Source organism: Panulirus ornatus, chromosome 1 (assembly GCF_036320965.1).
Source record: "Panulirus ornatus isolate Po-2019 chromosome 1, ASM3632096v1, whole genome shotgun sequence".
In the NCBI taxonomy this organism is placed as follows: Eukaryota; Metazoa; Arthropoda; class Malacostraca; order Decapoda; family Palinuridae; genus Panulirus; species Panulirus ornatus.
This window is the reverse complement of record NC_092224.1, coordinates 8,520,459-8,543,958: the sequence shown is the minus strand read 5'-3', so window position 1 is coordinate 8,543,958 and position 23,500 is coordinate 8,520,459. Positions and strand designations below refer to the sequence as shown.

At 41.6% G+C, this 23,500-nt stretch overlaps 1 protein-coding gene across 1 annotated transcript in view; it reads right to left on the bottom strand.

The window, feature by feature from the left end:
• Positions 1-263: 263 nt before the first annotated feature.
• The window catches only part of LOC139753068 (protein odr-4 homolog), a 31,863-nt gene continuing 8,626 nt past the window's right edge, over positions 264-23,500 (bottom strand). The window contains exons 3-4 of the mRNA XM_071669569.1: positions 7,032-7,234; positions 264-6,618 (exon numbers count right to left, since the gene is read on the bottom strand). Coding sequence (XP_071525670.1) covers positions 6,420-6,618; positions 7,032-7,234 — 402 coding nt within the window. The 3' untranslated portion in view covers positions 264-6,419. The remainder of the gene's footprint in view (positions 6,619-7,031; positions 7,235-23,500) is intronic.

The window sequence follows — 23,500 nt, the reverse complement described above, 5'->3', positions numbered from 1 at the left end:
GATAGGGGAGAAAGAATACTTTCCACGCATTCCTCACATGTTGTAGAAGGCAACTAAAGGGAATGGGAGCAGGGGGCTGGAAACCCTCCCCTCCTTGTATTCTAACTTTCTAAAAGGGGAAACAGAAGAAGGAGTCACGCGGGAAGTGCTCATCCTCCTCGAAGGCTCAGATTGGTGTGTCTAAATGTGGGTGGATGTAACCAAGATGAGAAAAAAGGAGAGATAGATAGTATGTTTGAGGAAAGGAACCTGCATGTTTTGGCTCTGAGTGAAATGAAGCTTAAGGGTAAAGGGGAAGAATGGTTTGGGAATGTCTTGGGAGTAAAGTCAGGAGTTACTGAGAGGACAAGAGCAAGGGAAGGAGTAGCTCGTACTCCTGAAACAGGAGTGGTGGGAGTATGTGATAGAGTGTAAGAAAGTAAACTCCAGATTGATGTGGGTAAAACTGAAAGTGAATGGAGAGAGATGGATGATTATTGGTGCATATGCACCTGGGTATGAGAAGAAAGATCATGAGAGGCAAATGTTTTGGGAGCAGCTGAGTGACTGTGTTAGTAGTTTTGATGCACAAGACCGGGTTATAGTGATGGGTGATTTGAATGCAAAGGTGAGTAATGTGGCAGTTGAGGGAATAATTGGTATACATGGGGTGTTCAGTGTTGTAAATGGAAATGGTGAAGAGCTTGTAGATTTATGTGCTGAAAAAGACCTGGTGATTGGGGATACCTGGTTTAAAAAGAGAGATATACATAAGTATACTTATGTAAGTAGGAGAGATGGCCAGAGAGCATTATTGGATTATGTGTTAATTGACAGGCGCGCGAAAGAGAGACTTTTGGATGTTAATGTGCTGAGAGGTGCAACTGGAGGGATGTCTGATCATTATCTTGTGGAGGCGAAGGTGAAGATTTGTAGAGGTTTTCAGAAAAGAAGAGAGAATGTTGGGGTGAAAAGCGTGGTGAGAGTAAGTGAGCTTGGGAAGGAGACTTGTGTGAGGAAGTACCAGGAGAGACTGAATACAGAATGGAAAAAGGTGAGAACAAAGGAGGTAAGGGGAGTGGGGGAGGAATGGGATGTATTTAGGGAAGCAGTGATGGCTTGCGCAAAAGATGCTTGTGACATGAGAAGCGTGGGAGGGGGGCAGGTTAGAAAGGGTAGTGAGTGGTGGGATGAAGAAGTAATATCATTAGTGAACGAGAAGAGAGAGGCATTTGGATGATTTTTGCAGGGAAATAATGCAAATGAGAGGGAGATGTATAAAAGAAAGAGGCAGGAGGTCAAGAGAAAGGTGCAAGAGGTGAAATAGAGGGCAAATGAGAGTTGGGGTGAGAGAGTATCATTAAATTTTAGGGAGAATAAAAAGATGTTTTGGAAGAAGGTAAATAAAGTGCGTAAAAAAAGGGAACGAATGGGAACTTCAGTGAAGGGGGTAAATGGGGAGGTGATAACAAGTAGTGGTGATGTGAGGAGGTGGAGTGAGTATTTTGAAGGTTTGTTGAATGTGTTTGATGACAGAGTGGCAGGTATAGGGTGTTTTGATCAAGGTGGTGTGCAAAGTGAGAGGGTTACGGAAAATGATTTGGTAAACAGAGAAGAGATAGTAAAAGCTCTGCAGAAGATGAAAGCCGGCAAGGCAGTGGGTTTGGATGGTATTGCAGTGGAATCTATTAAAAAAGGGGGTGACTGTATTGTTGACTGGTTGGTAAGGTTATTTAATGTATGTATGTCTCATGGTGAGGTGCCTGAGGATTGGCGGAATGCTTGCATAGTGCCATTGTACAAAGGCAAAGGGGATAAAAGTGAGTGCTCAAATTACAGAGGTATAAGTTTGTTGAGTATTCCTGGGAAATTATATGGGAGGGTATTGATTGAGAGGGTGAAGGCATATACAGAGCATCAGATTGGGGAAGAGCAGTGTGGTTTCAGAAGTGGTAGAGGATGTGTGGATCAGGTGTTTGCTTTGAGGAATGTATGTGAGAAATACTTAGAAAAGCAAATGGATTTGTATGTATCATTCATGGATCTGGAGAAGGCATATGATAGAGTTGATAGAGATGCTCTTTGGAAGGTATTAAGAATATATGGTGCGGGAGGCAAGTTGTTAGAAGCAGTGAAAAGCTTTTATTATCAAGGATGTAAGGCATGTGTATGTGTAGGAAGAGAGGAAAGTGATTGGTTCTCAGTGAATGTAGGTTTGTGGCAGGGGTTCGTGATGTCTCCATGGTTGTTTAATTTGTTTATGGATGGCGTTGTTAGGGAGGTGAATGCAAGAGTTTTGGAAAGAGGAGCAAGTATGCAGTTTGTTGTGGATGAGAGAGCTTGGGAAGTGAGTCAGTTGTTGTTCGCTGATGATACAGCGCTGGTGGCTGATTCGTGTGAGAAACTGCAGAGGCTGGTGACTGAGTTTGGTAAAGTGTGTGAAAGAAGAAAGCTGAGAGTAAATGTGAATAAGAGCAAGGTTATTTGGTACAGTAGGGTTGAGGGACAAGTCAACTGGGAGGAAAGTTTGAATGGAGAAAAACTGGAGGAAGTGAAGTGTTTCAGATATCTGGGAGTGGATTTGGCAGCGGATAGAACCATGGAAGTGGAAGTGAATCATAGGGTGGGGGAGGGGGCGAAAGTTCTGGGGGCGTTGAAGAATGTGTGGAAGTCGAGAACACACTCCCGGAAAGCAAAAATGGGTATGTTTGAAAGAATAGTGGTTCTAACAATGTTATATGGTTGTGAGGCGTTGGCTATGACTAGAGTTGTGCGGAGGAGGGTGGATGTGCTGGAAATGAGATGTTTGAGGACAATATGTGGTGTGAGGTGGTTTGATCGAGTAAGTAATTATAGGGTAAGAGAGATGAGTGGTAATAAAGAGTGTGGTTGAGAGAGCAGATGAGGGTGTTTTGAAATGGTTTGGTCACATGGAGAGAATGAGTGAGGAAAGATTGACCAAGAGGATATATGTGCCAGAGGTGGAGGGAACGAGGAGAAGTGGGAGACCAAACTGAAGGTGGAAAGATGAAATGAAAAAGATTTTGAGTGATTAGGACTTGAACATGCAGGAGGGTGAAACGCGTGCAAGGAATAGAGTGAATTGGAATGATGTGGTATACTGGGGCCAATGTGCTGTCAATGGATTAAACCAGGGCATGTGAAGTGTCTGGGGTAATGGAAAGTTCTGAGGGGGCCTGGATGTGGAAAGGGAACTGTGGTTTTGGTGCATTATTACATGACAGCTAGAGACTGAGTATGAACAAATGTAGCCTTTGTTGTCTTTTGCTAGCGCTACCTCGCGCACATGAGGGGGGAAGGGGTTGTCATTCATGTGTAGCAAGGTGGCGATGGGAATGAATAAAGGCAGACAGTATAAATTATGTACATGTGTATATATGTATATGTCTGTGTGTGTATATATATGTATACATTGAGATGTATAGGTATGTATATGTGCTTGTGTGGATGTGTATGTATATACATGTGTAAGTGGGTGGGTTGGGCCATTCTTTCGTCTGTTTCCTTGCGCTACCTCGCTAACGCGGGAGACAGCGACAAAGCAAATTAAATAAGTATATAATAAATATTATATATATTATTATAAAAAAATATATATAATAATAAATAAATATTATTGTCATATTATTTATCTTATTTATTATTTTATTTTGTGCCTATCAATTAACACGTAATCCAATAATGCTTACATACGTATACTTATGTATATCTCTCTTTTTAAACCAGGTATTCCCAATCACCAGTCCTTTTTCAGCACATAAATCTACAAGCTCCTCACCATTTCCATTTACAACACTGAACACCCCATGTACACCAATTATTCCCTCAACTGCCACATTACTCACCTTTGCATTCAAATCACCCATCACTATAACTCGGTCTCATGCATCAATCAAAACTACTAACACAGTCACTCAGCTGCTCCCAAAACACTTGCCTCTCATGATCTTTCTTCTCATGCCCAGGTGCATATGCACCAATAATCACCCATCTCTCTCCATCCACTTTCAGTTTTACCCATATCAATCAAGAGTTTACTTTCTTACACTCTATCACATACTCCCACCACTCCTGTTTCAGGAGTAGTGCTACTCCTTCCCTTGCTCTTGTCCTCTCACTAACCCCTGACTTTACTCCCAAGACATTCCCAAACCACTCTTCTCCTTTACCCTTGAGCTTCGTTTCACTCAGAGCCAAAACATCCAGGTTCCTTTCCTCAAACATACAATCTATCTCTTCTTTTTTCTCATCTTAGTTACATCCACACACATTTAGACACCGCAATCTGAGCCTTCGAGGAGGATGAGCACTCCCCGCGTGACTTCTTCTTCTGTTTCCCCCTTCAGAAAGTTAAAATACAAGGAGGGGAGGGTTTCCAGCCCCTCGCTCCTGTCCCCTTAATCGCCTTCTACGACACGTGAGGAATGCATGGCAAGTATTCTTTCTCCCCTATCCCCAGGGATATCATTATCATTATTATTACTATATCATTATCAAACTTAATCACTGTTCCCACGTCAGTGAGGCAGCACCAGGAAACACATGAAGAACAGTCCATCCACCCATATACACACATATATATATACATAAACGCCCATACACGCACATATACATAGATATACATATCAACATATATACATGTATATATATACACATACACACTTTCTTGCCTTCATTCATTCCTGGCATTACCCCATCCTACAGGAAACAGTATCACTACCCCCTGCTTCAGTAGGGTAGCACAATGAAAACAGACAAAAATGGCCACATTTGTTCACACTCAGTCTCTAGCTGTCATGTGTAATACACTGAAACCACAGCTCCCTATCCATATCCAGGCCCCACAGACCTTTCCATGGTTTACCCTAGACATTTCACATGCCCTGGTTCAGCCCAGTGACAGTACGTCGACCCAGGTATACCACATTGTTCCAATTCACTCTATTCCTTGCACACCTCTCACCCTCTTGTATGTTCAGGCCCCAATCACTCAAAATCGTTTTCACTCCATCCTTCCACCTCCAACATGGTTTCCCACTTCTTGTTCCTCCACCTCTGAAAAATACATCCTCTTTGTCAACCTTTCCTCACTCATTCTCTCCATATGCCCAAACCATTTCAACACACCCTCTTCTGCTCTCTCAACCACACATTTTTAATTTCCACACATCTCTCTTACCCTTACATTACTTACTCGATCAAACCACCTCACACCACATATTGTCCTCATACATTTCATTTCCAACACATCCACCCTCCTCTGTACAACCCTATCTATAGCCCATGCCTCGCAACCATATAACATTGTTCGAGCTACTATTCCTTCAAACATACCCATTTTTGCTCTCTTGAGACAATGTTCTCTCTTTCCACACATTCTTCATTGCTCCCAGAACCTTCACCCCCTCCCCCACCCTGTGACTCATTTCCTCTTCCAAGGTTCCATTCGCTAATAAGTCCACTCCCAGATATCTAAAACACTTCTTTTCCTCCAATTTTTCTCCCTTCAAACTTACATCCCAATTAACTTGTTTCTCAACCCTTGCTCTTATTCACATTTACTCTCAACTTTCACTTTTCACATACTTTTCCCAAACTTAGTCACCACCTTCTGCAGTTTCTCTTTTGAATCAGCCACCAGTGCTGTATCATCAGCAAATAGCAACTGACTCATTTCCCAGGCCCTCTCAACCCAAACAGACTACATACTTGCCCTTCTCTCCAAAACACTTGCATTCAACTCCCTAACCACTCCATTCATATATTTTTTTCTTTCATACTATTCGCCATTTCCTGCGTCAGTGAGGTAGCGTTAACAACAAAGGACTGGGCCTTTGAGGGAATATCCTCACCTGGCCTTCTTTGTTCCTTCTTTTGGAAAACTAAAAAAAAAGAAGGGAGGATTTACAGCCACCCGCTCCCTCCCCTTTTAGTCACCTTCTACGACACGCAGGGAATACGTGGGAAGCATTCTTTCTCCCCTATCCCCAGGGATATATATTACTACATTTTTTTTTCTTTTCATACTGTTCGCCATTTCCCGCATTAGCGAGGTAGCGTTGAGAACAGAGGACTGAGCCTTTGAGGGAATATCCTCACTCCGCCCCTTCTATGTTCCTTCTTTTGGAAAATCAAAAATGAGAGAGAGGAGGATTTCCACCCCCCCCCGAGACAATGTTCCACTGGTAAAAATGACAATATTAAGTTTCCTAGATAGAGAAAAGACAGATAAATGAGAGTTTTGGATCATCTGTGCTTTTGTGCACTCTAGTGAATAAATATCAGCATGCATTTCCTTAAATATTAATTCTATGTTAGGCAAATCATACTTTCAATTTAAGCTTATTATCAAAAGTCTGCTCTAAACTGTCTCATCTACACTCACAGGTATAAACTGAGAGGAAAAGTAATCTTATGATTTAAAATATGTATGGCCTTACAATTATTGTCTTATATAAAGACTGAGACGACTTGTCCTTTGGAAGCCAGAAGTTAAGGTTAATGTTGTAAGAGTAACTTAGCTGTTGCCATTTTATACCTCCCCGCTGGAATTTGAGTTCTGCATTAGACTGCAGACTGGGAGCACTTGGAGCTACATCCACAATTTTGCACATAATCCTAAAAGAGAATATTATGGTATTTCATTCTAATCATAAAAAAGGGAATACTCCTAAACTAAATCTACTGCATGATTATTTATATAAATCAGAAAACATATGTTACAGGACTCTGCTTGCCTGTATCTACACCATGAGTGAAAAGTCATCTTCAATGAGGTTTTATCACTGTCTGTTAAAGAAAGGGAATACTGGCTCATCAAAGAGCTTCTCACTCCAAAGGAGTCCATAATTTCCTTGCTAATGGAAGCAGGTTAGCCATTCAAAAAGCTGCAAGTGCACCTGGAGTATAAATAGGACCCTTGCACGAGAAGGGTCCTGTGGCAAATATAAATCAATCAATCAATCAAAAGACATCTGCTCAGTTTTAAGCAGATATGTTACAAATATTCAGTAATATAAAAAAAAACTTACTTGAATGTTTGTGTGCACACATGGAGAATAATCTTCTCTGTTCTAACTTCTGCTGTGTCTAACAGAAGTTTAGATGCTGTCTTGTGAGCCACGGCTAGGACAGAACGGAGCTTAGACTGGCTTACTGAAGAATTAAACTCTGCTTGAGGTGTCACCACATACACTCCAATAACATCTAAACCCCCTGGCAGCATGCGTATAACCTGATGATTGTTCTCTCATGAGTATTTCTAAATCTTTAAGAGAAAAAAATCCTGAAATATAAAGTACTAAACCATAACATGTGTATTTATTATCATCATTATATTTAACCTCTGTCTCCCGCATCAGTGAGGTAGCACAAGGAAACAGACAAGGTATGGCCCAACACACCTACATACACAGGTATATACATAAATGCCCACATACGCACACACAAGCAGAGAAAGGTTTCTATCGAGGATGTAAGGCTTGTGTACGTGAAGGAAGAGAGGAAAGTGATTAGTTCTTAGTGAATGCTGGTGAGCAGCAGGGGTGTGTGATGTCTCCATGGTTGTTTAATTTGTTTATGGATGGGGTTGTTAGGGAGGTGAATGCAAGAGTTTTGGAAAAAGGGGCAAGTATGCAGTCTGTTGTAGATGAAAGAGCTTGGGAAGTGAGTCAGGTGTTGTTCGCTGATGATAGAACGCTGGTGGCTGATTCATGTGAGAAACTGCAGAAGCTGGTGACTGAGTTTGGTAAAGTGTGTGAAAGAAGAAAGCTGAGAGTAAATGTGAATAACAGCAAGGTTATTAAGTACAGTAGGGTAGAGGGACAAGTCAATTGGGAGATAAGTTTGAATGAAGAAAACTGAAGGAAGTGAAGTGTTTTAGATATCTGGGAGTGGATTTGGCAGCGGATGGAACCATGGAAGTGGAAATGAATCATAGGGTGGGGGAGGGGCTGAAAGTTCTGGGAGCGTTGAAGAATGTGTGGAAGTCGAGAACATTATCTCGGAAAGCTAAATGGGTATATTTGAAGGAATAGTGGTTCCAACAATGCTATATGGTTGAGAGATGTGGGCTACGGATAGAGCTGTGAGGAGGAGGGTCAACACACGCTCACACACACACACACACACACACGTATATATGAGAGGCTAGTGTTTTGGGAGCAGCTGAATGAGTGTGTTAGTGGTTTTGATGCACGCGGCCCGGTTATAGTGAGGGGTGATTTGAATGCAAAGGTGAGTAATGTGGCAGTTGAGGGAATAATTGGCATACATGGGGTGTTCAGTGTTGTAAATGGAAATGGTGAAGAGCTTGTACATTTATATGCTGAAAAAGGACTGGTGATTGGGAATACCTGGTTTAAAAAGCAAGATATACATAAGTATACGTATTTAAGTAGGAGAGATGGCCAGAGAGCGTTATTGGATTACGTGTTAATTGACAGGCGCGCGAGAGAGACTTTTGGATGTTAATGTGCTGAGAGGTGCAACTGGAGGGATGTCTGATCATTATCTTGTGGAGGCTAAGGTGAAGATTTGTATGGGTTTTCAGAAAACAATAGTGAATGTTGGGGTGAAGAGGGTGGTGAGAGTAAGTGAGCTTGGGAAGGAGACTTCTGTGAGGAAGTACCAGGAGAGACTGAGTACAGAATGGAAAAAGGTGAGAACAATGGAAGTAAGGGGAGTGGGGGAGGAATTGGATGTATTTAAGGAATCAGTGATGGATTGCACAAAAGATGCTTGTGGCATGAGAAGAGTGGGAGGTGGGTTGATTAGAAAGGGTAGTGAGTGGTGGGATGAAGAAGTAAGATTATTAGTGAAAGAGAAGAGAGAGGCATTTGGACGATTTTTGCAGGGAAAAAATGCAATTGAGTGGGAGATGTTTAAAAGAAAGAGACAGGAGGTCAAGAGAAAGTTGCAAGAGGTGAAAAAGAGGGCAAATGAGAGTTGGGGTGAGAGAGTATCATTAAATTTTAGGGAGAATAAAAAGATGTTCTGGAAGGAGGTAAATAAAGTGCGTAAGACAGGGGAGCAAATGGGAATTTCAGTGAAGGGCACAAATGGGGAGGTGATAACAAGTAGTGGTGATGTGAGAAGGAGATGGAGTGAGTGTTTTGAAGGTTTGTTGAATGTGTTTCATGATAGAGTGGCAGATATAGGGTGTTTTGGTCGAGGTGGTGTGCAAAGTGAGAGGGTTAGGGAAAATGATTTGGTAAACAGAGAAGAGGTAGTAAAAGCTTTGCGGAAGATGAAAGCCGGCAAGGCAGCAGGTTTGGATGGTATTGCAGTGGAATTTATTAAAAAAGGGGGTGACTGTATTATTGACTGGTTGGTAAGGTTATTTAATGTATGTATGACTCATGGTGAGGTGCCTGAGGATTGGCGGAATGCGTGCACAGTAACATTGTACAAAGGCAAAGGGGATAAGAGTGAGTGCTCAAATTACAGAGGTATAAGTTTGTTGAGTATTCCTGGTAAATTATATGGGAGGGTATTGATTGAGAGGATGAAGGCATGTACAGAGCATCAGATTGGGGAAGAGCAGTGTGGTTTCAGAAGTGGTAGAGGATGTGTGGATCAGGTGTTTGCTTTGAAGAATGTATGTGAGAAATACTTAGAAAAGCAAATGGATTTGTATGTAGCATCTATGGATCTGGAGAAGGCATATGATAGAGTTGATAGAGATGCTCTGTGGAAGGTATTAAGAATATATGGTGTGGGAGGCAAGTTGTTAGAAGCAGTGAAAAGTTTTTATCGAGGATGTAAGGCATGTGTAAGTGTAGGAAGAGAGGAAAGTGATTGGTTCTCAGTGAATGTAGGTTTGCGGCAGGGGTGTGTGATGTCTCCATGGTTGTTTAATTTGTTTATGGATGGGGTTGTTAGGGAGGTGAATGCAAGAGTTTTGGAAAGAGGGGCAAGTATGAAGTCTGTTGTGGGTGGGAGAGCTTGGGAAGTGAGTCAGTTGTTGTTCGCTGATGATACAGCGCTGGTGGCTGATTCATGTGAGAAACTGCAGAAGCTGGTGAATGAGTTTGGTAAAGTGTGTGAAAGAAGAAAGTTAAGAGTAAATGTGAATAAGAGCAAGGTTATTAGGCACAGTAGGGTTGAGGGTCAAGTCAATTGGGAGGTAAGTTTGAATGGAGAAAAACTGGAGGAAGTAAAGTGTTTTAGATATCTGGGAGTGGATCTGGCAGCGGATGGAACCATGGAAGCGGAAGTGGATCATAGGGTGGGGGAGGAGGCAAAAATCCTGGGAGGCTTGAAGAATGTGTGGAAGTCGAGAACATTATCTCGGAAAGCAAAAATGGGTATGTTTGAAGGAATAGTGGTTCCAACAATGTTGTATGGTTGCGAGGCATGGGCTATGGATAGAGTTGTGCGCAGGAGGATGGATGTGCTGGAAATGAGATGTTTGAGGACAATGTGTGGTGTGAGGTGGTTTGATCGAGTAAGTAACGTAAAGGTAAGAGAGATGTGTGGAAATAAAAAGAGCGTGGTTGAGATAGCAGAAGAGGGTGTTTTGAAATGGTTTGGGCACATGGAGAGAATGAGTAATGAAAGATTGACCAAGAGGATATATGTGTCGGAGGTGGAGGGAACGAGGAGAAGTGGGAGACCAAATTGGAGGTGGAAAGATGGAGTGAAAAAGATTTTGTGTGATCGGGGCCTGAACATGCAGGAGGGTGAAAGGAGGGCAAGGAATAGAGTGAATTGGATCGATGTGGTATACCGGGGTTGACGTGCTGTCAGTGGATTGAATCAGGGCATGTGAAGCATCTGGGGTAAACCATGGAAAGCTGTGTAGGTATGTATATTTGCGTGTGTGGACGTGTGTATATGCATGTGTATGGGGGTGGGTTGGGCCATTTCTTTCGTCTGTTTCCTTGCGCTGCCTCGCAGGCGCGGGAGACGGCGGCAAAAAAAAAAAAGGTATATATATATATATATATATTTTGGGAGCCTTGAAAAATGTGTGGAAGTCGAGAACATTATCTCGGAAAGCAAAAATGGGTTTGTTTGAAGGAATAGTGGTTCCAACAATGTTGTATGGTTGCGAGGCGTGGGCTATGGATAGAGTTGTGCGCAGGAGGATGGATGTGCTGGAAATGAGATGTTTGAGGACAATGTGTGGTGTGAGGTGGTTTGATCGAGTAAGTAACGTAAGGGTAAGAGAGATGTGTGGAAATAAAAAGAGCGTGGTTGAGAGAGCAGAAGAGGGTGTTTTGAAATGGTTTGGGCACATGGAGAGAATGAGTGAGGAAAGATTGACCAAGAGGATATATGTGTCGGAGGTGGAGGGAACGAGGAGAAGAGGGAGACCAAATTGGAGGTGGAAAGATGGAGTGAAAAGGATTTTGTGTGATCGGGGCCTGAACATGCAGGAGGGTGAAAGGAGGGCAAGGAATAGAGTGAATTGGAGCGATGTGGTATACAGGGTTTGACGTGCTGTCAGTGGATTGAATCAGGGCATGTGAAGCGTCTGGGGTAAACCATGGAAAGCTGTGTAGGTATGTATATTTGCGTGTGTGGACGTGTGTATGTACATGTGTATGGGGGGGGGGGTTGGGCCATTTCTTTCGTCTGTTTCCTTGCGCTACCTCGCAAACGCGGGAGACAGCGACAAAGTATAAAAAAGAAAAAAAAAAAAAAAAAAAAAAATATATATATATATATATATATATATATATATTTTGGAATAATTTGTAAGGAGAAACAGATACCCAGACAGAATACACATCATAAGCAAAGACATCCAGTATTATTTGTTTTATGAAAGGAAGGAAGAGTGGAATGTCTAATATCAATTTGACTAAAGAAAAGTGGTGTTGATTTTGATACATTAGTGATGATAATCATGGTAATAATAGTAAAGATAACCAATAATTCTATCAATTATCATTGATATTATTATTGTAAGTTTTATAAAGTATCAAAATATACCAGTTACATACTGCATCATTGTCTCCATTGATACAGTACATGAAGAGTATAAAAACCAAATACCAATGCAGTATATCATTAATAAAATACAGTATTATGATACTTCCTACGTATGTTCCAACAGTATTTTGTATCCCTGAAATTTATACAAATCATCAATTTATGATTACATCAGTATTTAAGTATGGCTGGATTTACCACATTATATTTGAATTTTATTTTTAATTTTGTATATTTGTTAAAATGATAAATTTTTTGATGGACAGTATCATTCATCATATAATATGAAAATGAATAGTGGATGTGATTAATAGTATTGCAGATTTAGTAGATATAAGGTTTCAGTGATATCTCAGTAAGTAGATAAATCTGTCCATGTTGTACAGTCATACCTTGTAAATGCCTTAGGTTCTCACTCCATGTTCATTGCTAGAAGTAATAATTTACAAAGTATATATATGAGTAAATGCAGGGCCGTAGCTTTCAACATTTCAATCCCACCCCATTTACATCGGTTTACATTTTGCATTATTGTTCTTTCCTCTTGGTTTGTCTTAATCATTTTCATTTTTTACTACATTAGTTCCATGCATTTATCAAAGGCTTAGAACAAGCTCATTAATTTTTTTTCTTTAACTAGAGATGAAAATGTTTGTAATTTTTACTACTTCTGGGAAAGTGAATCATTCTTTTACATCTTCACAATTTATGAGTTCTTAAGCATTATTTTCATACAGCAACTAACAGCAACTAGATTTTATGATTAACATTACATAGATATATCTGTGAAATGTTCATACTTTGTCCTGCTTTTCTCATGCATCTAATCTTTCTCATGATAACTATGATAATGTTTGTTTTAATGTATGTTCTAACCCTTATGCTGGGAATCGCCATACTATGATTTGCATAGCAAGTGCTGGAAGTTATTGCATGAACACTAGCATTGGCTAGGCTTACTTTGAACAACTTCCAATACTAAGTGTCTCTTGATCACTATAGGTGCTTATTCCAGAGACTACCATTTTTCTGGGAGTAATTCTGATGTAAATATATATACAGATAAATGTAAGTACTATCTCTGGATTCAGGGGAGAAAGAATGCTGCACACATACCTCCTACATGTCAAAGAAAGTAGATACGTTGGGCGGGAGTGGGAGACTGGAAATATTCCCAACCTTTATTACATCCCATGAGAACGAACAGGGACAAGTCAGATGAAGATCCTTATTCTTTTTGATTTCTTATTATTTATGGTAACTTAATATTCGTTACCTTTCGATTATTATATTTGCAAATGAATATATGGGAGCGGGGGGGCTGGAAATCCTCCCCTCTCGTTTTTTTTTAATTTTCCAAAAGAAGGAACAGAGAATTGGGCCAGGTGAGGGTATTCCCTCAAAGGCCCACTCCTCTGTTCTTAACGCTACCTCGCTAATGCGGGAAATGGCGAAAAGTTTGAAAGAAAGAAAGATATATATATATATATATATATATATATATATATATATATATATTATCCCTGGGGATAGGGGATTAAGAGTACTTCCCACGTATTCCCTGCGTGTCGTAGAAGGCGACTAAAAGGGGAGGGAGCGGGGGGCTGGAAATCCTCCCCTCTCGGTTTTTTTTTAATTTTCCAAAAGAAGGAACAGAGAATTGGGCCAGGTGAGGGTATTCCCTCAAAGGCCCAGTCCTCTGTTCTTAACGCTACCTCGCTAATGCGGGAAATGGCGAATAGTTTGAAAGAAAGAAAGATATATATATATATATATATATATATATATATATTTTTTTTTTTTTTTTTTTTTTATACTTTGTCGCTGTCTCCCGCATTTGCGAGGTAGCGCAAGGAAACAGACGAAAGAAATGGCCCAACCCCCCCCCCCATACACATGTACATACACACGTCCACACACGCAAATATACATACCTACACAGCTTTCCATGGTTTACCCCAGATGCTTCACATGCCTTGATTCAATCCACTGACAGCACGTCAACCCCTGTATACCACATCGCTCCAATTCACTCTATTCCTTGCCCTCCTTTCACCCTCCTGCATGTTCAGGCCCCGATCACACAAAATCTTTTTCACTCCATCTTTCCACCTCCAATTTGGTCTCCCTCTTCTCCTCGTTCCCTCCACCTCCGACACGTATATCCTCTTGGTCAATCTTTCCTCACTCATTCTCTCCATGTGCCCAAACCATTTCAAAACACCCTCTTCTGCTCTCTCAACCACGCTCTTTTTATTTCCACACATCTCTCTTACCCTTACGTTACTTACTCGATCAAACCACCTCACACCACACATTGTCCTCAAACATCTCATTTCCAGCACATCCATCCTCCTGCGCACAACTCTATCCATAGCCCACGCCTCGCAACCATACAGCATTGTTGGAACCACTATTCCTTCAAACATACCCATTTTTGCTTTCCGAGATAATGTTCTCGACTTCCACACATTTTTCAAGGCTCCCAAAATTTTCGCCCCCTCCCCCACCCTATGATCCACTTCCGCTTCCATGGTTCCATCCGCTGACAGATCCACTCCCAGATATCTAAAACACTTCACTTCCTCCAGTTTTTCTCCATTCAAACTCACCTCCCAATTGACTTGACCCTCAACCCTACTGTACCTAATAACCTTGCTCTTATTCACATTTACTCTTAACTTTCTTCTTCCACACACTTTACCAAACTCAGTCACCAGCTTCTGCAGTTTTTCACATGAATCAGCCACCAGCGCTGTATCATCAGCGAACAACAACTGACTCACTTCCCAAGCTCTCTCATCCCCAACAGACTTCATACTTGCCCCTCTTTCCAGGACTCTTGCATTTACCTCCCTAACAACCCCATCCATAAACAAATTAAACAACCATGGAGACATCACACACCCCTGCCGCAAACCTACATTCACTGAGAACCAATCACTTTCCTCTCTTCCTACACGTACACATGCCTTACATCCTCGATAAAAACTTTTCACTGCTTCTAACAACTTGCCTCCCACACCATATATTCTTAATACCTTCCACAGAGCATCTCTATCAACTCTATCATATGCCTTCTCCAGATCCATAAATGCTACATACAAATCCATTTGCTTTTCTAAGTATTTCTCACATACATTCTTCAAAGCAAACACCTGATCCACACATCCTCTACCACTTCTGAAACCACACTGCTCTTCCCCAATCTGATGCTCTGTACATGCCTTCACCCTCTCAATCAATACCCTCCCATATAATTTACCAGGAATACTCAACAAACTTATACCTCTGTAATTTGAGCACTCACTCTTATCCCCTTTGCCTTTGTACAATGGCACTATGCACGCATTCCGCCAATCCTCAGGCACCTCACCATGAGTCATACATACATTAAATAACCTTACCAACCAGTCAACAATACAGTCACCCCCTTTTTTAATAAATTCCACTGCAATACCATCCAAACCTGCTGCCTTGCCGGCTTTCATCTTCCGCAAAGCTTTTACTACCTCTTCTCTGTTTACCAAATCATTTTCCCTAACCCTCTCACTTTGCACACCACCTCGACCCAAACACCCTATATCTGCCACTCTGTCATCAGACACATTCAACAAACCTTCAAAATACTCATTCCATCTCCTTCTCACATCACCACTACTTGTTATCACCTCCCCATTTACGCCCTTCACTGAAGTTCCCATTTGCTCCCTTGTCTTACGCACCCTATTTACCTCCTTCCAGAACATCTTTTTATTCTCCCTAAAATTTACTGATAGTCTCTCACCCCAACTCTCATTTGCCCTTTTTTTCACCTCTTGCACCTTTCTCTTGACCTCCTGTCTCTTTCTTTTATACTTCTCCCACTCAATTGCATTTTTTCCTTGCAAAAATCGTCCAAATGCCTCTCTCTTCTCTTTCACTAATACTCTTACTTCTTCATCCCACCACTCACTACCCTTTCTAAACAGCCCACCTCCCACTCTTCTCATGCCACAAGCATCTTTTGCGCAATTCATCACTGATTCCCTAAATACATCCCATTCCTCCCCCACTCCCCTTACTTCCATTGTTCTCACCTTTTTCCATTCTGTACACAGTCTCTCCTGATACTTCTTCACACAGGTCTCCTTCCCAAGCTCACTTACTCTCACCACCTTCTTCACCCCAACACTCACTCTTCTTTTCTGAAAACCCATACTAATCTTCACCTTAGCCTCCACAAGATAATGATCAGACATCCCTCCAGTTGCACCTCTCAGCACATTGACATCCAAAAGTCTCTCTTTCGCACGCCTGTCCATTAACATGTAATCCAATAACGCTCTCTGGCCATCTCTCCTACTTACATAAGTATACTTATGTATATCTCGCTTTTTAAACCAGGTATTCCCAATCATCAGTCCTTTTTCAGCACATAAATCTACAAGCTCTTCACCATTTCCATTTACAACACTGAACACCCCATGCATACCAATTATTCCCTCAACTGCCACATTACTCACCTTTGCATTCAAATCACCCATCACTATAACCCGGTCTCGTGCATCAAAACCGCTAACACACTCATTTAGCTGCTCCCAAAACACTTGCCTCTCATGATCTTTCTTCTCATGCCCAGGTGCATATGCACCAATAATCACCCACCTCTCTCCATCAACTTTCAATTTTACCCATATTAATCAAGAATTTACTTTCTTACATTCTATCACATACTCCCACAACTCCTGTTTCAGGAGTATTGCTACTCCTTCCCTTGCTCTTGTCCTCTCACTAACCCCTGACTTCACTCCCCAGACATTTCCAAACCACTCTTCCCCTTTACCCTTGAGCTTCGTTTCACTCAGAGCCAAAACATCCAGGTTCCTTTCCTCAAACATACTACCTATCTCTCCTTTTTTCACATCTTGGTTACATCCACACACATTTAGGCACCCCACTCTGAGCCTTCGAGGAGGATGAGCACTCCCCGCGTGACTCCTTCTTCTGTTTCCCATTTTAGAAAGTTAATACAAGGAGGGGAGGATTTCCGGCCCCCCGCTCCCGTCCCCTCTAGTCGCTTTCTACGACACGCGAGGAATACGTGGGAAGTATTCTTTCACCCCTATCCCCAGGGATAATATACATATATATATATACACACACACACACACACACACACGCACACACACACACACACATACATATATATACATATGAAAAATGTAAGAAACAATTTAGAAAACAAACTTTTAGCTTGAAATGAATGAAAAAATGAACGTCACATAATGGTTCAACCTCTGGCTATGGAAAAGGAAATGTACAATTTATTCACACAAACGTCAATAGCAGTTCTCATCAATTTCACCACTGAATCAATAAGCTTCAATGTCTAAGCTACCTTTTTCTCCAACTTCACTATTTTCTTGTCAAAACACCATGCATGAAAACTATCACTCCAGTAACACAACTGTAAACATTTACTTCCCCTTTAAAAAGTTCTGGGGAAGTCTGTCTCGATACACTGCGGCGAGGCGACGCGACGCTGACACAATCACTGTCACAATATCACTTCTGCCTCCTTCCAAGCGTTGTTTCAGGGAATAATTCCGGGTTGCTGAAGACGTTGCGGCAGCCTGCTACATCCTCTCATGTAGACGTAGGCGACGCCTTAATGTCCCACGAATCATTAGTCACAGAATCGTAGTTCTATTATCAACTAAGTTTTGTCGAGTCGGCTTATATATATATATATATATATATATATATATATATATATATTTCTTTATTATTACATTTTGTCGCTGTCTCACATGTTAGCGAGGTAGCGCAAGGAAACAGACGAAAGAATGGCCCAACCTACCCACATACACATGTATATACATACACGTCCACACACGCACATATACATACCTATACATCTCAATGTAGACATATATATATATATATACACAAAGACATACACATATATACACATGCACATAATACATACTGTCTGTCCTTATTCATTCCCGTCACCACCTCGCTACACATGAAATGACAACCCCCTTCCCCCGCATGTGCGTGAGGTAGCGATAGGAAAAGACAACAAAGGCCCCATTCGTTCACACTCAGTCTCTAGCTGTCATGTAATAATGCACCAAAACCACAGCTTCCTTTCCACATCCAAGCCCCACAGAACTTTACATGGTTTAACCCAGATGTTTCACATGCCCTGGTTCAATCCATTGACAGCACCTTGACCCCGGTGTACCACATCGTTCCTATTCACTCTATTCCTCGCATGCCTTTCACCCTCCTGCATGTTCAGGCCCCGATCACACAAAATCTTTTTCACTCCATCTTTCCACCTCCAATTTGGTCTCCCACTTCTCCTCGTTCCCTCCACCTCCGACACATATATCCTCTTGGTCAATCTTTCCTCGCTCATTCTCTCCATCTGATCAGACCATTTCAAAACACCCTCTTCTGCTCTTTCAACCATACTCTTTTTATTACCACACATCTCTCTTACCCTTTCACTGCTTACTAGATCAAACCACCTCACACCACATATCGTCCTAAAGCATCTCATTTCCAGCACATCCACCCTCCTCCGCACAACTCTATCTATAACCCACGCCTCGCAACCATATAACATTGTTGGAACTACTATTCCTTCAAACATACCCATTTTTGATTTTCAAGATAAGGTTCTCGACTTCCACATATTTTTCAATGCTCCCAGAACTTTCACCCCCTCCCACACACTATGATTCACTTCCGCTTCCATGGTTCCATCCGCTGCCAAATCCACTCCCAGATATCTAAAACATTTTACTTCCTCCAGTTTTTCTCCACTCAAACTCACTTTCCAATTGACTTGTACCTAATAACCTTGCTCTTATTCATATTTACTCTCAGCTTTCTTCTTTCATACACTTTACAAAACTCAGTCACCAGCTTCTGCAGTTTCTCATCCGAATCAGCCACTAGCGCTGTATCGTCATCGAACAACAACTGACTCACTTCACAAGCTCTCTCATCCACAACAGACTGCATACTTGCCCCTCTTTCCAAAACTCTTGCATATATATATATATATATATTTTTTTTTTTTTTTTATACTTTGTCGCTGTCTCCCGCGTTTGCGAGGTAGCGCAAGGAAACAGACGAAAGAAATGGCCCAACCCCCCCCCATACACATGTATATACATACGTCCACACACACAAATATACATACCTACACAGCTTTCCATGGTTTTCCCCAGACGCTTCACATGCCTTGATTCAATCCACTGACAGCACGTCAACCCCGGTATACCACATCGCTCCAATTCACTCTATTCCTTGCCCTCCTTTCACCCTCCTGCATGTTCAGGCCCCGATCACACAAAATCTTTTTCACTCCATCTTTCCACCTCCAATTTGGTCTCCCTCTTCTCCTCGTTCCCTCCACCTCTGACACATATATCCTCTTGGTCAATCTTTCCTCACTCATTCTCTCCATGTGCCCAAACCACTTCAAAACACCCTCTTCTGCTCTCTCAACCACGCTCTTTTTATTTCCACACATCTCTCTTACCCTTACGTTACTCACTCGATCAAACCACCTCACACCACACATTGTCCTCAAACATCTCATTTCCAGCACATCCATCCTCCTGCGCACAACTCTATCCATAGCCCACGCCTCGCAACCATACAACATTGTTGGAACCACTATTCCTTTACCCATTTTTGCTTTCCGAGATAATGTTCTCGACTTCCACACATTCTTCAAGGCCCCCAGAATTTTCGCCCCCTCCCCCACCCTATGATCCACTTCCGCTTCCATGGTTCCATCCGCTGCCAGATCCACTCCCAGATATCTAAAACACTTCACTTCCTCCAGTTTTTCTCCATTCAAACTCACCTCCCAATTGACTTGACCCTCAACCCTACTGTACCTAATAACCTTGCTCTTATTCACATTTACTCTTAACTTTCTTCTTCCACACACTTTACCAAACTCAGTCACCAGCTTCTGCAGTTTTTCACATGAATCAGCCACCAGCGCTGTATCATCAGCGAACAACAACTGACTCACTTCCCAAGCTCTCTCATCCCCAACAGACTTCATACTTGCCCCTCTTTCCAAAACTCTTGCATTTACCTCCCTAACAACCCCATCCATAAACAAATTAAACAACCATATATATATATATATATATATATATATATATAGGGGATAGGGGAGAAAGAATACTTCCCACGTATTCCCTGCGTGTCGTAGAAGGCGACTAAAAGGGGAGGGAGCGGGGGGCTGGAAATCCTCCCCTCTCAATTTTTTTTTTCTTTTTTTTCTTTTCTTTTTTTTTCTAATTTTCCAAAAGAAGGAACAGAGAAGGGGGCCAGGTGAGGATATTCCCTCAGTGGCCCAGTTCTCTGTTCTTAACGCTACCTCGCTAACGCGGGAAATGGCGAATAGTTTGAAAAAAAAAAAAAAAAAAAAAAAATATATATATATATATATATATATATATATATATATATATATATTTTTTTTCAAACTATTCGCCATTTCCCGCGTTAGCGAGGTAGCGTTAAGAACAGAGGACTGGGCCTTTTTTGGAATATCCTCACCTGGCCCCCTCTGTTCCTTCTTTTGGAAAATTAAAAAAAAAAACGAGAGGGGAGGATTTCCAGCCCCCCGCTCCCTCCCCTTTTAGTCGCCTTCTACGAGACGCAGGGAATATGTGGGAAGTATTCTCAATCCCCTATCCCCAGGGATAATATATATATATATATATATATATATATATATATATATATATATATATATATATATATATATATATATATATATATATATTGCTACTCCTTCCCTTGCTCTTGTCCTCTCACTAACCCCTGACTTTACTCCCAAGACATTCCCAAACCACTCTTCCCCTTTACCCTTGAGCTTCGTTTCACTCAGAGCCAAAACATCCAGGTTCCTTTCCTCAAACATACTACCTATCTCTCCTTTTTTCACATCTTGGTTACATCCACACACATTTAGGCACCCCACTCTGAGCCTTCGAGGAGGATGAGCACTCCCTGCGTGACTCCTTCTTCTGTTTCCCATTTTAGAAAGTTAATACAAGGAGGGGAGGATTTCTGGCCCCCCGCTCCCGTCCCCTCTAGTCGCTTTCTACGACACGCGAGGAATACGTGGGAAGTATTCTTTCACCCCTATCCCCAGGGATAATATACATATATATATACATATACACATACACACACATACACATACATACGCACATATACACACACACACACATACATATATATACATATGAAAAATGTAAGAAACAATTTAGAAAACTGAAACTTCTAGCTTGAAATGAATGAAAAAAATGAATGTCACATAATGGTTCAACCTCTGGCTATGGAAAAAAAGGAAATGTATAATTTATTTACACAAACGTCAATAGCAGTTCTCATCAATTTAACCATTGTATCAATAAACAGGAGTTGTGGGAGTATGTGATAGAGTGTAAGAAAGTAAATTCTCGATTAATATGGGTAAAACTGAAAGTTGATGGAGAGAGGTGGGTGATTATTGGTGCATATGCACCTGGGCATGAGAAGAAAGATCAAGAGAGGCAAGTGTTTTGGGAGCAGCTGAATGAGTGTGTTAGTGGTTTTGATGCACGAGACCGGGTTATAGTGATGGGTGATTTGAATGCAAAGGTGAGTAATGTGGCAGTTGAGGGAATAATTGGTATACATGGGGTGTTCAGTGTTGTAAATGGAAATGGTGAAGAGCTTGTAGATTTATGTGCTGAAAAAGGACTGATGATTGGGAATACCTGGTTTAAAAAGCGAGATATACATAAGTATACTTATGTAAGTAGGAGAGATGGCCAGAGAGCGTTACTGGATTACGTGTTAATTGACAGGACCTCACACCACATATTGTCCTCAAACATCTCATTTCCAGCACATCCACCCTCCTCTGCACAACTCTATCCATAGCCCATGCCTCGCAACCATACAGCATTGTTGGAACCACTATTCCTTCAAACATACCCATTTTTGCTTTCCGAGACAATGTTCTCGACTTCCACACATTTTTCAAGGCTCCCAGAATTTTCGCCCCCTCCCCCACTCTATGATTCATTTTCGCTTCCATGGTTCCATGTGTTGCAAAATCCACTCCCAGATATCTAAAACACCTCACTTCCTCCAGTTTTTCTCCATTCAAACTTACCTCCCAATTGACTTGACTCTCAACCCTACTGTACCTAATAACCTTGCTCTTATTCACATTTACTCTCAACTTTCTTCTTTCACACACTTTATCAAACTCAGTCACCAGCTTCTGCAGTTTCTCACATGGAGTGATAAGAGAGATGAAAGCTTGACTAGGGAAATGGGGGGCACAGATGGAGTGTGGCAGTGAGATATGGTGGCTTTTGTCAACCCTGTTAGTGGATGATACTGTGTTGTTTGCTTAAAGTGAAGGGGAGTTGCAGAGGGCTGTATGCGTGTTTGAAAGAAAAGAGAGTGAAGGTATAGACTTTGTAAAATCATATAGAATGAGAGAAGAAAGTTTACCTAATTATGCTTTGGACATGGGGGAAAAAAAGACTAGAAGAAGTAAAAGAATTTAAGTATCTAGGAGCTGTCTTGAGTAAGTGTGGTGATATGGATGGGGAGATGAGGGAAACAGCAGTACAGGATAGAGGAGTCAGTGGGTCCCTTAGTAGAATAATGAAGGGTAGAGGCGTAAGTACTGAAGTGAAGAAAGTATTACGGACAGCACAGTCCTCCCCACTCTGACCTATGCAGCCAAAACATGGATATTGAAAGTGACAGAGGTCACGAATCAAGGCTATGGAAAGAGCTATTTGAGAAGAGCACGTGGTGTGACTAGACGGAATGAAGAAAGAAATAAAGGGTGTATGAGAGATGTGATATGGCAGGGAATGCAAACGGAGTGAATTGTGGAGTGGTAGACTGGGTGAAACAACACTTTAAGGAGGTTTGGGCATCTGGGAAGAATGCAATAATAGGAGTTTACAAAGAGAGTGTTTGATAATACAATTAAAGGGGTTGGTGTGAGTGGAAGACCACTTGTGACATGGGCAAAAAGGGTGGAGGAATACTTGAGGGAGAAAATAGTGGAAGAATGCATGGAATGGTATAGGTGAGGGAGGCATGTAAGAACAGGGATAAATGGAGAATCATTTGCTGTGGCCACCCCCTGACGGGAGTTCCTAGAGGGAATGGGCATCAAGAGATATAGACAGACAGATAGTTCAAACTACAGAGATATAAATTTTGTTTAGTATACCTGGTAAGTTGTATGGGAGGGTATAAACTGAGAGGTGATGGCATGTACAGAGAATCAGTTTGGGGAGGAGCAGTGTGGTTTCAGATGTGGTAGAGGATATGTAGATCAGGTGTTTGCTTTAAAGAATGCGAGAGAAATATCTAGAAAAACAGATGGATCTGTATGTGGCATTTATGAGACTAAAGAAGGCATATGATACCATTGATATAGATGCTTTGTGGAAAGCCTTAAGAATATATGGATGGGATGTAAGCTGCTAGAAGCAGTGAGGATTTTATC